The 23,432-nt window shown below is 40.2% G+C and overlaps 1 protein-coding gene across 5 annotated transcripts in view; it reads right to left on the minus strand.

The window, feature by feature from the left end:
* The window catches only part of DEPDC1B (DEP domain containing 1B), a 116,689-nt gene that overhangs the window by 64,974 nt on the left and 28,283 nt on the right, over positions 1 to 23,432 (minus strand). For 3 of the 5 annotated variants that reach the window (XM_001103700.5, NM_001194881.1, XM_078004176.1), the window contains 1 exon segment: positions 128 to 263. In XM_001103700.5, the coding sequence (XP_001103700.2) occupies positions 128 to 263 (136 nt within the window). 5 annotated transcript variants of the gene reach the window in all.

Consider the following 23,432-nt stretch of genomic DNA (forward strand, 5'->3'; position numbering starts at 1 on the left):
GATTTTGTTTTAAACTATTGTTTAAACTATTGTTCATAAAGGACCACAGAGAGACAGACCAAGCCTAAGAGTTCATGGATGATTCTCCCTGCTGCCAGCCCCTCTGTCTTTCAGTTATGGCACTTACCATCACAACTGGCCTCACTGGGATGTTCTCTTGTGAAGTGCCTGGTGGGGGATCATTCCATTCTGGAAACTTAATAACATCCTTTTGGTATGGGGGTTTCTTTGGATATGGTTTCAGGGGTGAAGAAGGAGGAAATCTAAAACCCAAGAAGAAATTCTCTATTACTGCAGTCAGTGGGAGACACAGATATTTTAACAATAGTCTCCACTTTTGTGTCCCTGTAAAGTTATACAGTAATTACAAACTTCAGATAATAAATGAGCTCATACTTAATCAAATTATTACACATGATTAATTGTACCCAACAATAATATGGTTTTCTTTTTAATATTCATTCATTATGCCCATCAAATAACATTTATGGAGAAAAACAGGAATTGAATATGTGGCACATTTTTAAATAAATAAACAAAACTTGTTCTCTTATCATGTGATGTCCATGATCAAAGAGGTTCTTAAGGAGATGCTAGACTAAGCCATTTCTTTCACTGAGCTAAAATCCTTACTGCCTCATAACTCCAGCCAAAATGCATACATGGTGAGCTGCATATAGAAATTATTGGTAGAGAAATCCTCAGTAATACTTGCTAAGAAAGAATACATTAACACAAAAATCATTTGGCTTAATTTTCACTTGTATTACTATTTCTAATAAAGATTAATCCTTTTTCCATTGAATATCTAGCACTTCACACTGAGATTGGAGCTTCGGTCTAGAAACCCATCTTGGAAGGAGCTAGAAAGTGGCCATGTCCTTATTCTGCCCTTCCACACTCTCCCCTGTTCCTAGCCTTCCTGTGTATTGACAGCATCACTCCTTGGACTAATACCTAAAAGTCTAAATAAATTTTAATTTTTAAAACTGCTCTATACCATACCTGGTAAATAACAGAAAGGTGATTGAATACATAGTTTTTATCAGAGAATCTTTTTCTGTAGGCTTGTTAGAAAAGGATACAATGCATTACATTGCACTGCAAAAGCAATGTAAGAACTCTAGTTCTTAATGTTGATATAAAAGGCAGTGGGTTGTTGACTTTTATTTTGACTTTTTATTTACTTAAGCCAAAATAACAGCTTAATCCATATTATCCATAGAAAAAAAAATCATACAAATAACGAAAGACCTTATCTCAAAGCAAATGCAGAAATAAAGAATTATAAAATGTCTATAGTGTTCAAGGGAAGTTTATATGAAGGTGAATCCAGAGAATCACAAACAAGAGTACTAAAGGAAACAGAATGTGTCACCTCAAAATATTCCTCTTTGACATAATTTTTTGGATCTAAAGGCCTTTTGAAGCAAATACAGAAAAGCACTCTTTCCTCTAAGAGCAGGAGAATTATTAATATAAAGACAAAAGGTTGATCTTTCCCTCTTTCCTGCCTCAAAACAGTATGTAAATTCTCCTTTACAACCTTTATCAGCTTAGAGACTGCACCAGAGGAATCTAAGCAGACTTTATTAGTTTCCCCATAAATTTACTTTCCCACACTTTCCTGTCTTTGGAAGCCTTAAACTGCTTTCATGTGACCTGATGCTTCTCTAAAATTTATTGCTTTTTGTTGAAGACCTGATATAAGCTAGGACTCTAAGGCACTGCATCTAGTTATTTTTCTCCCATGGAATGTGCACTGCACACATTAACAAACCTGCTCGTTTTTCTCTTGTTAATCTGTCTTTTCTTGCAGGAATATGTCCCAAGTATGAACTTCTGAAGGTTGACAAAAACTATAATTTCTCATCTTCAAATAGAGAAACGTTTCAAAAACAGTCACAATAGATTTGAAAAGGAATGACTACTGGAGAAAAGTTGCATTTCATCTTTTCTGAAAAGAATATCCAAGAACTATTTTAAACATCAGTTTGGGGTCAGTTAAAAAAAGAGAAAGATCTGGAAATCACTGAATCAAGTTAGAGATAGCTTACAGTTTGGTAATCAAGTTACCAAGGCAGGTGTTCCCAAAAGATTCCAAAATATAAACTAAATGAATCTCTATAGCCAAAGCATCTTTCTTTGTAAATAAAGGGTGGCTTATAAAAGTCCAATTATATTTCTTACAAGTCAACAATCCCAACAAATGCCCATTTCCAGACAAAGTACAGCATTTATGCAAGTGTATGTGCACACACGCTCACATACACATAGGATATGTTCACAGATCATCCACCTCTCAGTTCATTCAAAACTAAACAAAATCCCTATTCCCATCCCACCACTAATGCCCTCTGTTTACTCTCCCACTTCATCCCCTCAACTATGACACAAAAATTTTCAGATCTGAGTTCCGGGCTTTCTCACAAACTATCTATGTCTCTTTAGAAAGTATAAGTCTCTCTAAATAATAATTCATTTATTTGTCAAATGAAGGAATTAAATTGGATGACCCATAAATTTTCTCCTAAGTCCAAAAAGATGCTTCTTATATTCCCATAACCAGAAAAAAAGTAATATCTTCCAAAGACCAAAGTAGAATTTGTTACGTGTAAAACTGTGATTGAAGAGATACCAGGAAATCACTTTTTTCCTCCACACTAAGAAGATGAGATCTTTGCTGTCAGTAACATCTGCAGTTACCAACAGAAGATGTGCTATCTATTTTCACAGCAGTCTGACAACTTTGCCTGAGAAAAAATGCAGAAGAGCTCCCTCCAGTGGAGTACTTTTATTTTGGGCATTGAAAGTTAGTAATTTAAACCTAACATTTTAATAATGTAATATTTCAACTGTTAAAGATGATCCAGTTCAAATGCCACATTTTTCACTCAGAGAAATTAAGGCTCAAAAGAAGAAAGCAACTAATTTAAAAGCTTCACAACTGGCCAAGAGAACAAACCATCTTACACAAAGGATTTGCAAGCCAAATTAAATCTTACACAAAGGATTTGCAAGCCAAATCTTAAATCAAAGGATTTAAGAAAATTATAAAAATTTATGCAAAAAAAAGACAGTGTGCCCCCTAAAAAGAAAATTAGAAAATTTTATTGAAAGACATTGAAGAAGAACTAAATTGATAGCTATATTATGCTGGTAAATAAGATTCTATCTTAAACTCAGGCTCAAGCAATCCTCCTGTCCTCCTGTTTCAGCCTCCTAAGTAGCTGGGATTACAAATAGTTGCCACTGTGCGCAGCTTAGTGAATAAGATTCCATATCATACAATGTTAAGTTTCCCCCATGAAGATACATAGTTACAATGAAAATTTAATAAAAACATTAATATAAAAATTTTTATGAAACATGGTAAACTTATTCCAAGCCAGGCACAGTGACTTACATTTGTAGTCCCAGCTACTTGGGAAGCTGAGATGAGAGGATCACTTGAGGCCAGGAGTTCAAGACCAGCCTGGGCAATAAAGCGAGACCCCATCTCTAAAGTAAAAAAAAAAAAAAACAAGAAACAAGATCAACTGATTCTAAAATTTATACGAAAATGCAAAGGCCCAAAAATAAGACATTCTTAAAGAAGAAAAACAAAGTGAGGTGACTTGCCCTATCAGATATCAAGACTAACATAATAGGGCAATACTAATGGCAGAGACCATACTTCCCCAAGTTCCGCATTGTTGACATTTAGGGCAGGATAGTTATTTGTTGTGGGGAGCTGTCCTGTGCACTGGGGGATGCTGCTAAGTGCAAAGCATCCCTGGCCTCTACTCACTGGATGTCAGTAGCATCCTACACACAACACACACACCTGTTGTGACAACCAAACATTTCTCCAGACATTGCCAAATGTCTTCTGCAAAATGGCCCCCAGTTGTAAATCATGGGTCTAGACAAAGAGAATTCAAAACAAATAAACATTACTCTTTAGAAACATGATTTATGATAGAGCAGACATTACAGATCAATGGGAAAGTATGGACTGCTCAATAAATAGTACTGAGCCAACTGGTTACCTATTCGGAAAAAATGAAATTGCATCCTGGTTCAGCCTGCCATATTTCCAAAGGTGTTTACAATCATACCTCCTAACTATATGCTCTTTTGCAATATGACTTGCCACTACTGTATCAAGAGGCAGAGGGTCTTTCTCTATCCTCTCAAGTCTAGGTGAGCCCCCTATAATTGCTTTGATAAATACAATAAGGCAGAAGCACTAGCCTACCTGGCTAGAACTCTCTTCCTGCCTCTTGAAACTCTCACTCTTGTATAACTCATTATTATGAAGCTCCCTCTTGGAAACCAGCCATCTTATAAGAAGTATGACCACCATGAGACCACCATGTTGTGAAATATCTAAGCAACAGGAAGAGGCCCTAGAAGACGAGATACTGCAAGGAAAGAAACTGAGGTAAAGGAGCACCAAAATTCCACATCTGCAAATAAACAAATATTCCTGGAGGTGGATTCTCCAGCCTCAGCAGCCCCAGTTCATGCCCACCTAAGCAACCTTCCAAAATTCCTGATCCACACAATTACGTAAAAACTACAATGGGCCAGGCACAGTGGCTCACACCTGTAATCCCAGCATTTTCAGAGACCAAGGTGGGTGGATTGCCTGAGGTCATGAATTTGAGACCATCCTGCCCAACATCGTGAAATCCCATCTCTACTAAAAATACAAAAATTAGCCAGGCGTGGTGGCGTGTGCCTGTAATACCAGCTACTCAGGAGGCAAAGACAGGAGAATTGCATGAATCCAGGAGGCAGACGTGTCAGTGAGTTGAGACTGTGCCACTGCACCACACCAGCCTGGGCAACAGAGCCAGACTCCATCTCAAAAATAAAGCAGGGAGTGGGGGAGGTGGGGGGTTCCAAGATGGCCGAATAGGAACAGCTCCAGCCTCCAGGTCCAAGAGTGAGTGACACAGAAGACGAGTGATTTCTGCATTTCCAACTGAAGTACTGGGTTCATCTCACTGGGGCGTGTTGGACTGTGGGTGCAGGACAGAGAGTGCAGTCCACTGAAAGAGAGCCGAAGCAGGGTGAAGCATCGCCTCGCCCGGGAAGCACAAGGGGGAAGGGAATTCCCTTGCCTAGCCAAGTGAAACTGTGACACACAGCACCTGGAAAATCGGGTCACTCTCATCCTAATACTGCACTTTACCAAGGGTCTTAGCAAAAAGCACACCAGGAGATTATATCCTGCACCTGGATGGGAGGGTCACACGCCCACGGAGCCTCCCTCATTGCTAGCACAGCAGTCTGAGATCTAACTGCAAGGCTGCAGCAAGGCTGGGGGAGGGGCCCCCGCCATTGCTGAGGCTTGAGTAGGTAAACAAAGTAGCCAGGAAGCACGAACTGGGTGGAGGCACCGCAGCTCAAGGAGGCCTGCCTGCCTCTGTAGACTCCACCTCTGGGGACAGGGCATAGCCAAACAAAAGGCAGCAGAAACCTCTGCAGATTTAAATGTCCCTGTCTGACAGCTTTGAAAAGAGAATTGGTTCTCCCAACACAGAAGTTGAGATCTGAGAACTGACAGACTGCCCGCTCAAGTGGGTCCCTGATCTCCTAGTAGGCTAACTGGGAGACATACCCACTAGGGGCAGATGACACCTCACACCTCACATGGCCGGGTACCCCTCTGAGATGAAGCTTCCAGAAGAATGATCAGGCAGCAACATTTGCTGTTCAGCAATATTCACTTTTCTTCAGCCTCTGCTGCTGATACCCAGGCAAACAGGGTCTGGAGTGGACCTCCAGCAAACTCCAACAGACCTGCCGCTGAGGTTCCTGACTGTCAGAAGGAAAACTAACAAATAGAAAGGATATCCACACCAAAACCCCATCTGTACATCACCATCATTAAAGACCAAAGGTAGATAAAACCATAAAGACAGGGAAAAGGCAGTGCAGAAAAGCTGAAAATTCTAAAAATCAGAGTGCCTCACCCCCTCCAAAGGAATGCAGCTCTGCGCCAGCAACAGAGTAAAGCTGGATGGAGAATGACTTTGACGAGTTGAGAGAAAAAGGCTTCAGACAATCAAACTTCTCCAAGCTAAAGGAGGAAGTTCGAAACCATTGCAAAGAAGCAAAAAACCTTGAAAAAAGATTTGACGAATGGATAACTAGAATCACCAAAATGACCTGATAGAGCTGAAAACTACGACACGAGAACTACGTGAAAAATGCACAAGCTTCAGTAACCGACTCGATCAACTGGAAGAAAGGGTATCCGTGATTGAAGATCAAATGAATGAAATGAAGTGAGAAGAGAAGTTTAGAAAAAAGAGCAAAAAGAAATGAACAAAGTCTCCAAGAAATATGGGACTATGTGAAAAGACCAAATCTACATCTCATTGGTGTACCTGAAAGGAATGGGGAGAATGGAGCCAAGTTGGAAAACACACTGCAGAATATTATCCAGGAGAACTTCCCCAACCTAGCAAGGCAGGCCAACATTCAAATTCAGGAAATACAGAGAATGCCACAAAGATACCCCTCGAGAAGAGCAACTCCAAGACACATAATTGTCAGATTCACCGATGTTGAAGGAAAAAATGTTAAGGGCAGCCAGAGAGAAAGGTCAGGTTACCACAAAGGGAAGCCCATCAGACTAACAGCGGATCTCTCAGCAGAAACTCTACAAGCCAGAAGAGAGTGGGGGACAATATTCAACATTCCTAAAAAAAAGAATTTTCAACCCAGAATTTCACATCCAGCCAAACTAAGTTTCATAAGTGAAGGAGAAATAAAATCCTTTACAGACAAGCAAATGCTTAGAGATTTTGTCACCACCAGGCCTGACCTACAAGAGACCCTGAAGGAAGCACTAAACATGGAAATGAACAAGCGCTACCAGCCACTGCAAAAACATGCCAAAATGTAAAGACCACTGATGCTAGAAAGAAAATGCATCAACTAACGAGTAAAATAACCAGCTAACATCATAATGAGAGGATCAAGTTCACACATAACAATACTAAACTTAAATGTAAATGGGCTATATGCTCCAATTAAAACACACAGACTGACAAATTGGATAAAGAGTTAAGACCCATCAGTGTGCTGTATTCAGGAGACCCATCTCACATGCAGAGACACACATAGGCTCAAAATAAAGGGATGGAGGAAGATCTACCAAGCAAATGGAAAACAAAAAAAGGCAGGGGTTGCAATCCTAGTCTCTGATAAAACAGACTTTAAACCAACAAAGATCAAAACAGACAAAGAAGGTCATTACGTAATGGTAAAGGGATCCATTCAACAAGAAGAGCTAACTATCCTAAATATATATATACCCAACACAAGAGCACCCAGATTCATAAAGCAAGTCCTTAGAGACTTACAAAGAGACTTAGACTCCCACACAATAATAATGGGAAACTTTAACACTTCACTGTCAAAATTAGACAGATCAACAAGACAGTTAACAAGGATATCCAGGAATTGAACTCAACTCAGCACCAAGCAGACCTAATAGATATCTACAGAACTCTCCACCCCAAGACAACAGAATATACATTCTTCTCAGCACCACATCACACTTATTCCAAAATTGGCCACATAGTTGGAAGTAAAGCACTCCTCAGCAAATGTACAAGAACAGAAATTATAACAAACTGTCTCTCACACCACAGTGCAATCAAACTAGAACTCAGGATTAAGAAACTCACTAAAAACTGCTCAACTACATGGAAACTGAACAACCTGCTCCTGAATGACTACTGGTTACATAACAAAATGAAGGCAGAAATAAAGATGTTCTTTGAAACCAATGAGAACAAAGATACAACATACCAGAATCTCTGGGACACATTTACACCAGTGTGTAGAGGGAAATTTATAGCACTAAGTGCCCACAAGATAAAGCAGGAAAGATCTAAAACTGACATTCTCATATCACAATTAAAAGAACTAGAGAAGCAAGAGCATTCAAAAGCTGGTAGAAGGCAAGAAATAACTAAGATCAGAGCAGAACTGAAAGTGATAGAGACACAAAAAACCCTCCAAAAAAATCAATGAATCCAGGAGCTGGTTTTTTGAAAAGATCAACAAAATTGATAGACTGCTAGCAAGACTAATAAAGAAGAAAAGAGAGAAGAATCAAATAGACTCAATAAAAAATGATAAAGGAGATATCACCACCGATCCCACAGAAATGCAAACTACCATCAGAGAATACTATAAACACCTCTACGCAAATAAACTAGAAAACCTAGAAGAAATGGATAAATTCCTGGACACTTACACTCTCCCAAGACTAAACCAGGAAGAAGTTGAATCCCTGAGTGACCAATAATAGGCTCTGAAATTGAGGCAATAATTAACACCTACCAACAAAAAAAAGTCCAGGACCAGACGGATTCACAGCTGAATTCTACCAAAGGTACAAGGAGGAGCTGGTACCATTCCTTCTGAAACTATTCCAATCAATAGAAAAAGAGGGAATCCTCCCTAACTCATTTTATGAGGCCAATACCATCCTGATACCAAAGCCTGGCAGAGACACAACAAAAAAAGAGAATTTTAGACCAATATCCCCGATGAACATCGATGCAAAAATCCTCAATAAAATACTGGCAAACCAAATCCAGCAACACAGAAAAAAAGCTTATCCACCACGATCAAGTGGACTTCATCCCTGGGATGCATACGCAAATTAATACGCAAATTAATAAACGTAATCCAGCATATAAACAGAACCAAAGACAAAAAACACATGATTACCTCAATAGATGCAGAAAAGGTCTTTGACAGAATTCAACAGCCCTTCATGCTAAAAACTCTCAATAAATTCGGTATTGATGGAACATATCTCAAAATAATAAGAGCTATTTATGACAAACCCACAGCCAATATCATACTGTATGGGCAAAAACTGGAAGCATTCCCTTTGAAAACTGGCATAAGACAGGGATGCCCTCTCTCACCATTCCTATTCAACATAGTGTTGGAAGTTCTGGCTAGGGCAATCAGGCAAGAGAAAGAAATCAAGGGTATTCAATTAGGAAAAGAGGAAGTCAAATTGTCCTTGTTTGCAGATGACATGACTGTCTATTTTGAAAACCCCATCATCTCAGCCCAAAATCTCCTTAAGCTAATAAGCAACTTCAGCAAAGTCTCAGGATACAAAACCAATGTGCAAAAATCACAAGCATTCTTATACACCAATAACAAACAGAGAGTCAAATCATGAGTGAACTCCCGTTCACAACTGCTTCAAAGAGAATAAAATACCTAGGAATCCAACTTATAAGGGATGTGAAGGACCCCTTCAAGGAGAACTACAAACCACTGCTCAATTAAATAAAAGAGGACACACACAAATGGAAGAACATTCCATGCTATTGGATAGGAAGAATCAATATCGTGAAAATGGTCATACTGCCCAAGGTAATTTATAGATTCAATGCCATCCCCATTAAGCTACCAATGACATTCTTCACAGAATTGGGAAAGACTACTTTAAAGTTCATATGGAACCCAAAAAGAGCCCGCATTGCCAAGACAAACCTAAGCCAAAAGAACAAAGCTGGAGGCATCACGCTACCTGACTTCAAACTATACTACAAGGCTACAGTAACCAAAACACCATGGTACTGGTACCAAAACAGAGATATAGACCAATGGAACAGTACAGAGCCCTCAGAAATAATACCACACATCTACAACCATCTGATCTTTGACAAACCTGACAAAAACAAGAAATGGGGAAAGGATTCCCTATTTAATAAATGCTGCTGGGAAAACTGGCTAGCCATAAGCAGAAAGCTGAAACTGGATCACTTCCTTACACCTTATGCAAAAATTAATTCAAGATGGATTAGAGACTTAAATGTAAGACCTAATACCATAAAAACCCTAGAAGAAAACCTAGGCAACACCATTCAGGACATAGGCATAAGCAAGGACTTCATGTCTAAAACACAAAAGTAATGGCAACACAAGCCAAAACTGACAAACGGGATCTAATTGAACTAAAGAGCTTCTGCACAGCAAAAGAAACTACCATCAGAGTGAACAGGTAACCTACAGAACGGGAGAAAATTTTTGCAATCTACTCATCTGACAAAGGGCTAATATCCAGAACCTACAAAGAACTCAAACAAATTTACAAGAGAAAAACAAAAAAAAAACATCAAAAAGTGGGCAAAGGATATGAACAGACACCTCTCAAAAGAAGACATTTATGCAGCCAACAGACACATGAAAAAATGTTTATCATCACTAGCCATCAGAGAAATGCAAATCAAAACCACAATGAGATACCATCTCACACCAGTTAGAATGGCGATCATTAAAAAGTCAGGAAACAACAGGTGCTGGAGAGGATGTGGAGAAATAGGAACACTTTTACACTGTTGGCGGGACTGTAAACTAGTTTAACCATTGTGGAAAACAGTGTGGCAATTCCTCAGGGATCTAGAACTAGAAACACCGTTTGACCCAGCAATCCCATTACTGGGTATATACCCAAAGGATTATAAGTCATGCTGCTATAAAGACACATGAACACGTATGTTTATTGTGGCACTATTCACAATAGCAAAGACTTGGAATCAACCCAAATGTCCATCAATGACAGACTGGATTAAGAAAATGTGGCACATATACACCATGGAATACTATGCAGCCATAAAAAAGGATGAGTTCATGTCCTTTATAGGGCCATGGATGCAGCTGGAAACCATCATTCTCAGCAAACTATCACAAGAACAGAAAACCAAACACCGCATGTTCTCACTCATAGCTGGGAATTGAACAATGAGAACACTTGGACACAGGAAGGGGAACATCACACACCGGGGCCTGTTGTGGGGTGGGCAGGGGGAGGGATAGCATTGGGAGATATTCCTAATGTAAATGACTAGTTAATGGATGCAGGACACCAACATGGCACATGTATACATAGGTAACAATCCTGCATGCTGTGCACATATACCCTAGAATATAAAGTATAATAAAAATAAGTAAATAAAAGTAACATTCCCCTAGAATATTACAAATAATATCACAGGGTGTACACCCCCTGTGGCATTCGGAGTAACATTCCCCTAGGATATTACAAATAATATCACCGGGTGTGCACTCACTGTGATATTACTCATAATATCTCCCTAGGATACAAGGTATCACAGAGTGTACACGCATGGTGCACATCCACTGTGATATTTAAAGTAATATGTCCCTGTAAGATTACAAATAATATTGAAGGGTGTAAATACCCTGGGACCTTAGGGGTAACATCCTCCTAGGATATTATAATATCACAAGGCGTACACCCCCTGTGACATTTTGTACACCGTTTGTGACATTAAAAGTAGCATCCCCCTAGGATATTGCAAATAACATCAAAGGCGGTTTTTGCACATGGTTTACACTTCCTGAGACATTAGGCATAATATTTTTCTGGAATATATGAATAATATCACAGAAGGTGTACAAACATGGTGTACAGTCCATGTGACATTAGGAGCAACATCCCCGTAAGATATTAGAAATAATATCACTGGACATACGCAGTAACATCCCCCTAGGATGTTATGAATAATATCGGAGGGGGTGTACACACATGGTGTACATATTCTGTAAAATTAGGAGTAGCATGTTCCTAAGACATTATGAATAATATCACAGGGTGTGTACACACATGGTGTATACCCCTTGTGATGTTAGGGGTAACATCCTTCTAGGATATTATTAGTAATTGCACAGTAACATCTTCCTATTATGAAAAATGTCACAGGGTGTACACCTCCTGTGACATTAGAAGTAACATGCTCTGAGGATATTCTGAACAGTTTCACATGGTGAACACCCCCTGTGACATGAAGAGTAACATCCACCTAGGATATTACGAATAATATCACAGGGTGTACACCCCCTGTGACTTCCAAAGTGACATCCCGGCCGGGTGTGGTGGCTCACACCCGTAATCCCAGCACTTTGGAAGGCCAAGGCGGTGGGATCACCTGAGGTCAGGAGTTCGAGACCAGCCTGACTAATATGGTGAAACCTCATCTCTACAAAAAATACAAAATATTAGCCGGGTGTGGTGGCATGCGCCTGTAATCCTAGCTACTCCAGAGGCTGAGACAGGAGAATTGCTTGAACCTGGGAGGCGAAATTGTGCTATTGCACTCCAGCCTGGGCAACAAAAGCCAAAACTCTGTTTCAAAAAAAAAAAAAAGTGACATCCCCTGGAATATTATGAATAATGTAACAGAGTGTACACCCCCTGTGACAATAGGATTAACATCCCCCTAGGATATTATGAATAATATCAAAGGGTGGACACCCACTGTGATATTAGGAGTAATAGCTTCCTAAGGTATTACTAATAATATCACAGGGTGTACACCCACTGTGATATTGGGAGTAATATCTCCCTAAGATGTAAGGAATAACATCACACAGTGTACACATATCTTGTACTCCCACTGTGATATTAGAAGCAATATCTTCCTAAAATTTTATGAAAAATATCACAGGGTATACATTCTCTGTGATATTAGAAACAATATTTACCCTGGGTATTACAAATAATTATCAAGGGAATACACACATGGTGTATAGTCACTATATGATATTAGGCGTTATATCTCCCTAGGATGTTACGAATAGTATTACGGTGTACACACATGGTGTACACCCGCTGTGATATTTGAAGTAATGTCTCTCTAGGATATTGTGAATAATATCAAAGGGTTACAACGCCCCCCTCCCCGTAAAAAAGAAAAAACTACAATAGTTGTTTTAATCCACTAAGTTTGACACAGTTTTATTACACAACAACAGATAACTAGAAACGAAATTTGTGGCATCTGCAACAGGACCGGGCAGTGAAATGGATGCATGAAGGGCCTCAGAAGGACTTCTTAATAGAAGCTGAAAGAACAGTAAGGCAGTTGTTGTGGAACAGTATGGAAGGTGGAGAAAAAAATCTGTGTTGCACAGTGGCATGAATTTCAGTAAAACTGTCACCTGTGGTAATAGGGAAACTAGAAAAAGTGGATCTGGCGAACAAATTTCCCAGGATGAATGATGAAAATGACAACTGGTTTCTTTTATAACAGCTGCAATAACCAGGTGTGGATTGTGCCAACTTAAGAATGATGAGGTGGATAAATTTGAAAAGAAGAGCTTTATCTCTCATAAAGGGTTTCAGTCTGTAGGCTGGCCATCCCACAGTTTGGGAAGCAAAGCCTCCAGAAGCAGCTGAGAGCAAGCACTTTGAGGGAGGGGTAAAGGGAACAGGAATTTTTGCTGAGCGAGGTGGCCAAATATGCATATTTAATAAGCCAAAGGAAGAGTCATGAATATTTATGAAAGGAGAAATATGCACATGTGCAATTGAGCTTCATGTACCTTTCGTGGGTTGCATGTTCAAAAAATGGTGGCATTAGCATGATCTGAGGATGGAGTTTTCAGCCCACTGATGTCAAAACATAAAGCAGAGGACACAAAACCATCACTGTGTATCCTCCAGCAGTCAGCCAAAACCGGTCTGGAGATGGCGGCCAGTTTTCAGCAAGGGATGTATTGTGAAATTGCAAAACAAGTGGGAAGAGTCCAGTCACAGCCTCAGATGACTGGCTTAAGATGATAAAGCAATGAGTCGTCTGTTTCTTTTTTTTTTTTTTTTTTTTTTTTTTTTTTTGAGACGGAGTCTCGCTCTGTTGCCCAGGCTGGAGTACAGTGGCCAGATCTCAGCTCACTGCAAGTTCCACCCCCGGGTTCATGCCATTCTCCTGGCTCAGCCTCCCGAGTAGCTGGGACTACAGGCGCCCGCCACCTCGCCCGGCTAGCTTTTTGTATTTTTTAGTAGAGACGGGGTTTCACCGTGTTAGCCAGGATGGTCTCGATCTCCTGACCTCGTGATCCGCCTGTCTCGGCCTCCCAAAGTGCTGGGATTACAGGCTTGAGCCACCGCGCCCGGCCGAGTCGTCTGTTTCTTGTTTTCCAGAGCTGGTTTCTGCTTACTCCTTAGGGAAGAAATCTGGTTAAAGGTTACTAAGGAATGGACATATTGAAGTTTGTCCAACCCCCTATCCCATCATGGCTAGGAACTCAGTTTTTAAGGGTTCTTTTTTGTAGAATGCTTTTTATTTGTTTACTTATACATGAATAAGTTCTTCAGTGATGATTTCTGAGATTTTGGTGCACTCATCACCGGAGCAGTGTACACTGTAACCAATGTACAGTCTTTTATCCCTCATCACCCTCCCACGCATTCCCCAAGTCCCCAAAGTCTATCATATCATTCTTATGCCTTTGTATCCTCATAGCTTAACTCCCACTTATGAGTGAAGACATACTATGTTTGGTTTTTCATTCCTGAGTTACTTCACTTAGAATAATGGTCTCCAATTTCATCCAGAATGCTGCAAATGTCATTATTTTGTTCCTTTTTATGGTGGAGTAGTACTCCATGGTATATATATACACCACATTTTCTTTATCCACTCGTTGATTAACGGGCATTTGGGCAGGTTCCATATTTTTGCAACTGCAAATTGTGCTGTTATAAACATGTGTGTGCAAGTGTCTTTTTCGTATAATGATGTCCTTTACTCTGGGTCAATACCCAGTCATGGGGCTGCTGAATCAAATAGCAGATTTACTTTAAGTTATTTAAGGAACCTTCACACTGTTTTCCATAGTTGTACTAGTTTACATTCCCACCAGCAGTGTAAACGTGTTCCTTTTTCACCACATCCATGCCAACATCTATTTTTTTTAATTTTTTGATTATGGTCATTATTGCAGGAGTACGGTGGTATCACATTGTGGTTTTGATTTGCATTTCCCTGGTCGTTAGTAATGTTGACCATTTTTTTCATGTGTTTGTGGGCCATTCACATATCTTTTTTTAAGAATTGTCTACTCATGTCCTTAGCCCATTTTTTATAGGATTGTTTTCTTCTTGCTGGTTTGATTGAGTTCCTGGTAGATTGTGGATATTGGTCCTTTGTTGGGTACATACTTTGTGAACATTTTTCTCCTACTCTGTGGGTTGTTTATTTACTCTGCTGATTATTTCTTTTGCTATGCAGAAACTTTTTAGTTTAATTAAGTCCCATCTATTTATTTATTTGTCTTTGTTTTTGTTGCATTTGCTTTTGGGTTCTTGTTCACGAAGTCTTTGTCTAAGCCAATATCTAGAAGGGTTTTTCCGATGTTCTGCGATTTTTATAATTTCAGGTCTCATATTTAAGTCTTTAATCCACCTTAAGTTGATTTTTGCATAACGTGAGAGATGAGGATCCAGTTTTCATTCTCCTACATGTGGCTTGCCAATTATCCCAGCACCATTTGTTGAATAGGGTGTCCTTTCCCCACTTTATGTTTTTCTTTGTTTTGTTGAAGATCAGTTGGCTGTAAGTATTTCACTTTATTTCTCGGTTCTCTATTCTGTTCCATTGCTCTATATGCCTTTTTATTCCAATACCATGCTGTTTTGGTGACTATAGGTTTATAGTATAGCTTGAAGTCAGGCAATGTAATATTTCCAGATTTGTTCTTTTTGCTTAGCCTTACTTTGGCTATGTGGGCTCTTTTTTGGTTCCACATAAATTTTAGGATTGTTTTTACTAGTTCTGCGAAGAATGACGGTGATATATTAATGGGAATTGCATTGAATTTGTAGATTGCTTTTGGTAGTACAGTCATTTTTACAATGTTAATTCTACCCATCCGTGAGCATGGAATATGTTTCCATTTGTTTGTGTCATCTATGATTTCTTTCAGCAGTGTTTTCTAGTTTTCCTTGTAGAGGGCTTTCCTCTTCTCGATTAGGTATATTCCCTAAGTTTTCTGGGTTTTATTTTGGGGGGGTGCTACTATAAAAGGAATTGAGTTCTTGATTTGATTCTCAGCTTGGTCACTGTTGGGGTATTTGTGTACATTAATTTTGTACATTAATGATTTGTGTACATTAATTTTGTATCCTGAAACTTTACTGAATCCACTGATCAGTTCCAGGAGCTTTTTGGATGAGTCTTTTAAAGTTTTCTATGTATACAGTCATATCATCAGGAAACAGTGACAGTTTGACTTCTGCTTTACCAGTTTGGATGCCTTTACTTATTTCTCTTCTCTGATTGCTCCAGCTACGAATTCCAGTACTATGTTGAACAGAAGTGGTCCATGTTTGTTACATCTCGAGTTGAGCACACTCTTCTGGTCCGTGTTTGTTACATCCCAAGTTGAGCTTTCATTCGCCCTCCACCACTGCTGTTTGCCGCCATCACAGACTGCCTGCTGACTTCCATCCCTCCGGACCGGAAGCTGTGCTTCTGATCCAGGGAGGAGCCCACTGCCACTACTGATCAGGCTAAAGGCTCTCCATTGTTCCTGCATGGCTAAGGCCCCAGGGTTCATCCTAATTGAGCTGAACACTAGTCGCTGGGTTCTACGGTTCTCTTTCCTGAACCACTGTTTCTAAGAGCCATAACACTCACGCATGGCCCAAGGTTCCATTTCTTGGAATCCGTGAGGCCAAGAACCCCAGGTCAGAAAACAAAAGGCTTGCTGTCATCTTAGGAGCGGCCCGCCCCCATCTTGGGAGCTCTAAGAACAAAGATCGCTGCCCCGCCCCGCATAACACCTTGATATGGAACTCTCCCCTTTCCCCTAAGGATGGGCTTTCTGAGAGCCAAATTGCAGTAATTATTATTTCTCTTCTGGGTCTAGCCACCCTGTGCATACTGGGCTCTGGACTGGTACTGGGGGAGTATCTGCCAAGACTCCTGTGATGTGATCTATCTTCAGGTCCCTCAGCCATGAATACCAGCATCTGCTCAGGTGAGGGTAGCAGGGGAGTGAAGTGGACTCTGTGAGGGTCCTTGGTTGTAGTTTTGTTTAGTGACTGATTTTGTGTTGGTTGGCCTCCAGCCCAGAGGTGGCACTGACTACCCTAAGACCATCATGCTACAAGAAGCACAACCCACATGGAGATGACCTAGAGGATGAAACCTCATGTAGAAAGAGAGGCCAAGAAGCACAAAGACACCACATTCGTGAGGTAAGAAAGAAGCCATCTTAGAAGTAAATTTTCCAGCCCAACTGACGCCACCTTTGTTGGAAGAGAAAAACTACTAGGTGAGCTCTTTCTAAATGCTTGCCACAAAACTCATGAGCAAAATAAAATGGTTACTTTAAGCCACTAAAGTTTGAGGTAGATTGTTTCTCAGCAACACAAAATCAAAACAATTCCAAACTTACAGCATGAAAAAATCATGGGCAAAACCACTAAACATAAGGCACAAAAATATCTCTTATTCTAAGACAAAAGAAATTATATCTCTCTGACTTTGAGTAATGAAGAGACTCATTTTAAGAAAGATATTAAAATCATACAACATAAAGAAAAAGAGTAATAGATTCAACTACATTAAAATTAAGAACTTTTATGTTCATCACGACACCATAAAGTGAAAAACATGAAAGATCTTTGTAATCCATATAACTGATATGGATTACATATCCAGTAATATCCAGAATATACATATGTATAAAATATCCAGAATACATATATATATATATATATATATATATTTTTTTTTTTTTTTTTTGAGATGGAGTCTCACTCTGTTGCCCAGGCTGGAGTGCAATGGTGCAATCTCATCTCACTGCAACCACCTCCCAGGGTCAAGCAATTGTCCTGCCTCAGCCTCCCAAGTAGCTTTTTAGTAGACATGGGGTTTCACAATGTTGGCCAGGCTGGTCTCAAACTCCTGACCCTCAGGTGATCCACCTGCCTCAGCCTCCCAAAGTGCTGGGATTACAGGCGTAAGCCACCATGCCTGGCCCAGAATATATTTTTTTAAACCACAATGAATCTATAAGACAAAACTTCTGGGGAAAAAGGCAAAACACATGAACCAAGCATTTCCAGATGTGGAATCAGGAATGGTGAATAAACATAAAAATATACTCAACCTCATCAGTAATCAAGGAAATTCAAAATAATATTATGAAACAGAATTTCACACACATCAAATTGGCAAAAGTTTAAGTCAATATCAAATATTTTCTGCTACTGAAATAAAAATTAGCATATGTTCTTCTATGAAAGATGTCTTTCTCAATAAAACTGAGAACATTTAAAAAGAGCAGAGCTCCCTCTAGTGGGCTACATTTCATTTTGTTTTAAAAACTGTAAATTTAATCCTAACATGATCATGGATTCCAGAATTATAAAGTCCCTTAGAAATCATCTAGAACAAACTACACATTTGTACACTGAAGAAATTAAGGCCAGAAAAGTTACTGGCTACAGCTAATTGTCCAACCAAACAATGCAGGTCTCCTAGTGCTACCACCACTGCCAAATATTGGCTGGAGAAAAGCAATTTTAAAATAATCCATACCAGAACTATCCTTTGGTGAATTTACTTGTTAAAAAAAAAAAGTAGGATTTATTACCTAATAAATCAATAAAATTATTCAAAGGCATCTAAACCACAAAGAAACATAGTTATAAATCTTAATAAACTTGACTGATAAATGACAGATCTCTCAGTGATTTAAAGCCCTTTTCAGAGTTTATATACTGTGAAAGCATCAGTAGAAATCTGCAACATCAACAGCTTTGGCCAGCCTGCCTCCTTGCCTTACTAATTTACAGACTTTGTGCCCAAAAACAAAAAGCAAACAACAATACAAAAAAACACAGCCAGATATTGTTTAATATATGGGCTGGGCTTTCTGAGACTACTATTTCCCAGAAATCCATGAGTTATGCAAAACCATAGCAATTTGTAGGGTTTTGCTGTGCTCTGTAAACCCATCCAACATATTTCTTGAGCCCATTAGTGGTATATATCACCTAAATGCTGAAAAACTGGTAACGATTACACTTCACAATACTTTCTGAAAGTGTGTCAGGAACATAAAGTGTTTGAGGAAAGGAGAATGGGAGATGAAGCTGGAAACCAAACTAAGGAAAGCTTGAAAATCCAAACTCAGAAATCTTTCCTTATTCCACATGAATAAAGATTCCATTGTAAGTAAAGGATCAAGTGAGCATTTTTAAGGAGAGAGGTGAGCTTATCTGAAAGATACTCCTACCTTAAATTAATGGTAGTTATTTAGAAAATACCATCTGCAACAGCAAAAAAAAATCTATAAAATACCTATGACTTAAATATACACATACATATATAATATATATAAATACACACATACAAGATTTACAAGAAAAACTACAACCACTTAAAATAGCACAACCCCACAATAAGTGGGGTGATTATTGCACCAAACCCCACAATAGGTGGGGTGATTACTGCACCAAAATAATCACCCCAAAAATAGGTGGGGTGATTATTGCACCAAAAAACATGAACTACTTAGATATAACAGGCCGGCGCAGTGGCTCACGCCTGTAATCCCAGCACTTTGGGAGGCCAAGGCGAGCAGACCACGAGGTCAGGAGATCAAGACCATCCTGGCTAACATGGTGAAACCCCATCTCTACTAAAAATACAAAAAATTAGCTGGGCGTGGTGGTGGGTGCCTGTAGTCCCAGCTACTCAGGAGGCTAAGGCAGGAGAATGGCGTGAACCTGGGAGGCAGAGCTTGCAGTGAGCTGAGATCATGCCACTGCACTCCAGCCTGGGCGACAGAGCGAGACTCCATCTCAAAAAAACAAAAAATAAAAAAAAAATTTTAAAAATGTTCAGGATCTATATACTCAAAGCTACAAAAAAGCTGCTGAGAGATTAAACACCTAAATATATTATTTCACTCAAAATCCCAGCAAGAATTTTTACAGGAATAAACAAGTTGATTCTAAAATGTATATGAAAAAGAAAACGAACTAGAATAATCCAAACGATTTTGAAAAAGAACAAAGTTGGAGAACTCACATTACCTGACTTCATTGGAGACAAGCTACACATATAGAATGGAATGGTATATAAATTAAGTCAGAGGACTCTATATGGCATTGTATCCCCCTAGGAAGAATACATGTACTAGGAACCAGAGAGTGGAAGCAGGAGTGGCCCTACTTACCATCCCTCCCTGTGCTTCCCATCTCCATAACCCTGGGCTCTGCAATTAGCAGTCTTGTCCCTTAAAGGGACATATTCTTGCCAGGGGACACAGTAAGGGTACTTTGGACTCCTTGTGGCCAGGGAGCAGCAGGTGAGAAGAGAAAAGGAATCACTATCTTGGCAGAGGTCATGGATCCTGATCAGCAGGCAGGAGACTTGCATTTACACAGCAGGGGCAGGGAGAAATACCTGTGGCACCCAGGAGATCTACATGGCACTTCCTGGTACTTCCTTGTCCCATTGTAACTGTGAATGGGTTTGTACAGAAACATTAGCTGAAAAAGTGCATGATTACCATGGGTCCAGATCTTCAGGAATGAAGTTTTGGGTCACACTACAAAGGTAAGGCACCCAAGGCCTGCCAAGGTGATGGCTGACAGTAAGGGGATTGAGGATGAAGAGTCAGGGAGGGAGACAATGAGTACCAGCTGCAGCCATGAGACCAACTGCAACAACAGGGGCTATAGTCTTCCTGGTAATTTCTATCTTCTAGGTTTTCACTCAGGAAGAAAGCACCAACAAGTGTGGGCAAGCAGATCTGTGAAGCACAAGAAATGGACTGTGCTGGCCATAGGGGTGCACAGCTCACATCTCCCTCTAAGAAGCCAACAGCTCCCAGCTGCTCTACCTTTCACACTTCCCCAGGCTGCTTCCAGCCCACCAAGGAGCACAGCAAGGTAATGAGCCAAGATAATCCTTCCAGAAGACCTAAGACTCTTCTAACAGCATCCTTTGCTTAGGAACTCCCCATCGGCCTGGGAAACTTTTTCAGAACTTCGGCATGGGGTCTTAGGCTCTTCCTACCCAATTCTTTCCCCTCTGCTTTCCCTGAGGTGAGGCCTTCATCACAGCCTAAAGGATCACTCCACCGCCTCCTGTTCCCTTCCCCATTTATCCTTTCCTGGTGCCCCACCCCAACCCCTGGCATTAAATCTCTTGCACATCTAGTTCCCTCTTGGCATTTGCTTCTCTTCTCAGAGGACCTGAATTAACAGAGTCTCCTATTAACTTGTACTTATCTATGTGTAATGAACTCAGATCAGTGCAAACAATGTAAATACCTGCCACATATCAGACACCAATAGGTAACAGAGATACAAGAATAAACAACAGTCTTTGCCCTCAGGAAACTTGCTGAGAGTCTAACAACTATGTCCTGTGAGCCAAATTCCACCACTTGTGTTATTAGATGTAAAGTCTTACTGGTGGAACACAGCCACGCCCATTCGTTGACATGCTGTGTATGGCTGCTTTCTCCCTACAACTGCAGTTAGGCAATTCTGACAGAAGTTATATGACCTGCAAATATTCACTATCTGGCCCTTTTCAGAACAAGTTTGCTGACCTGGGTCTGGTGGATACAGAGATAAAAGAATACTTACTTGCTTGTTGTACAGGCTCCACCAGGATAAAAAGTCTGTCTGTCATGTTCCCACTGTATCCCCAAAAACTGGCTTATTCAATTTGAGCACAAGTTGCAGTAGACTTGGGAAATACCTTGTATTAGTCCATTTTCACACTGGTATAAAGAACCTCTTAGACTGGGTAATTTATAAAGAAAAGAGGTTTAATTTACTCACAGTTCCATATGGCTGGGGAGGCCTCAGGAAACTTACAATCATGGCAGAAGGCAAAGGAGAAGCAAGCACCTTCTTCACAAGGTGGCAGGAGAAAAAGAAAGAGTGCAAAGGGGAAAGTGCCACACTTTTAAACCATCAGATCTCGTGATAACTCACTATCATGAGAACAGAAAGGGGGAAATCCTCCCCCATGATCCAATCACCTCCCACCAGGTCCCTCCCCTGACATGTGGGGATTACAATTCAGCATGAGATTTGGGTGGAGACACAGAGGCAAACCATGTCATACCTACAGCTATTCTTGGTGACCAGTATATCCTAAAAACAGAAATGTTAGCAGTCTTACTTTGTAAATGAGGTCACAGAGATTCAGAGTGTGTCAGCATTTCGCTTAAGATCATATGAATGGTAGTAACTTAGAGCTGGGATTAGACCCCAGGCCTGCCTCATTCTAAACCTGTGTTTGTTATAGTCCTCCCATACTGAGCTCACATTATACTTAACTGCAGTTCACCTGACATGGGGAGGACTGAGCTACCTTAACTGGGGAACAGAGGCAGGGTGATTATTGTTTAACTCCTTCACAGTAAGAAAAGGAACTCACTGACTAACCTTTGAACTTCTTTGTCAATAAATACTGGGCATTATGCTGGGTGTTGAGGACACAGAGGTAAAAGGCAAATTCTTTCATAGCCTTATCTCCCACAACTGCCTGTGTAATAATACCTAACTTGTTTACTGGGTTCCCACCCCCTTGATCACCCTGACCAACCTCTCTCCCTTCCTTCCCTGACAAACACCTGTTGATGCATCAAGACCCAAGTGTCACCTCTACAGCAAACCATTCTCTGACTGATTCAAGTAAATTCCTCAGCCCACCTATAACAATGAATTCACATCCATTACAGCATTTGAAATAGTAAATTCAAATTTATCTGTTTGTCTTTCTAATTAAACTATAGATAGGGGCATGCATCAAAAGTGTTTAGCACCATGCCTGGCATGCAACAGGAACTCCATGATGCCTGAGAAAGGAAAGGAGGGGGGACGGGGGGGGCACTGGAAGAAGCAGCATATGTGAGGATCTAATTAACAGAGACCCAAAAACACAAAACCGAGCTAAGAAGCCAGAAAAGAAGTGTTAATCAAGTGACTGGGGAAATGCTGACTGGGCACTAGCTGCATAAAATGCTTAAGCCGACTGTGCTTCCTCATGTTCACAGGAAACATTTGGTGGGCCTCTCTCATTCCTAGTTTGAGAGCTTGTCAACTCCACAAATTCAGGGAATAGTATACCCCAGCTTTCAACAACTTTTATGAATCTAGTCTTAACAACCAACATCTCAAGGCAAGTCCCCACTTTTCTCAGCAAGTTATAGTTTAGAACTGATTAATGATATTTATTATTTTGTTTCTAGGTCAATAATATCTGAGAACTACTCTTGTTCAGTCCCCAAATCCCCGTTCTCTCTAAGAGTGTTCTCTTCTGTGTAAAGTGGGAGCTTTTAGTCAGCCGTGCTCCTTTCATATTTCTGGAGTCCTTTATTCCATTTCCTATTTAAACTCATTTATGCCTAGTGCTCCATTATTGGAACGCTAAGTATGTAGGAGTCATTACTATCCTACTGCTCAAGGTCACCACCAAAGTCTGATTGCAAAAATTCAAAAAATCGCAACCTCAGGAATAAATAGGACAATGACACTAGTGGCTAATAACTAGGCATCATGAATTCTCAGCAAAAAAACCTGAGTAGGCCGGGTGTGGTGGCTCACG

This window comes from Macaca mulatta, chromosome 6, assembly GCF_049350105.2.
Source record: "Macaca mulatta isolate MMU2019108-1 chromosome 6, T2T-MMU8v2.0, whole genome shotgun sequence".
NCBI classification, from domain to species: Eukaryota; Metazoa; Chordata; class Mammalia; order Primates; family Cercopithecidae; genus Macaca; species Macaca mulatta.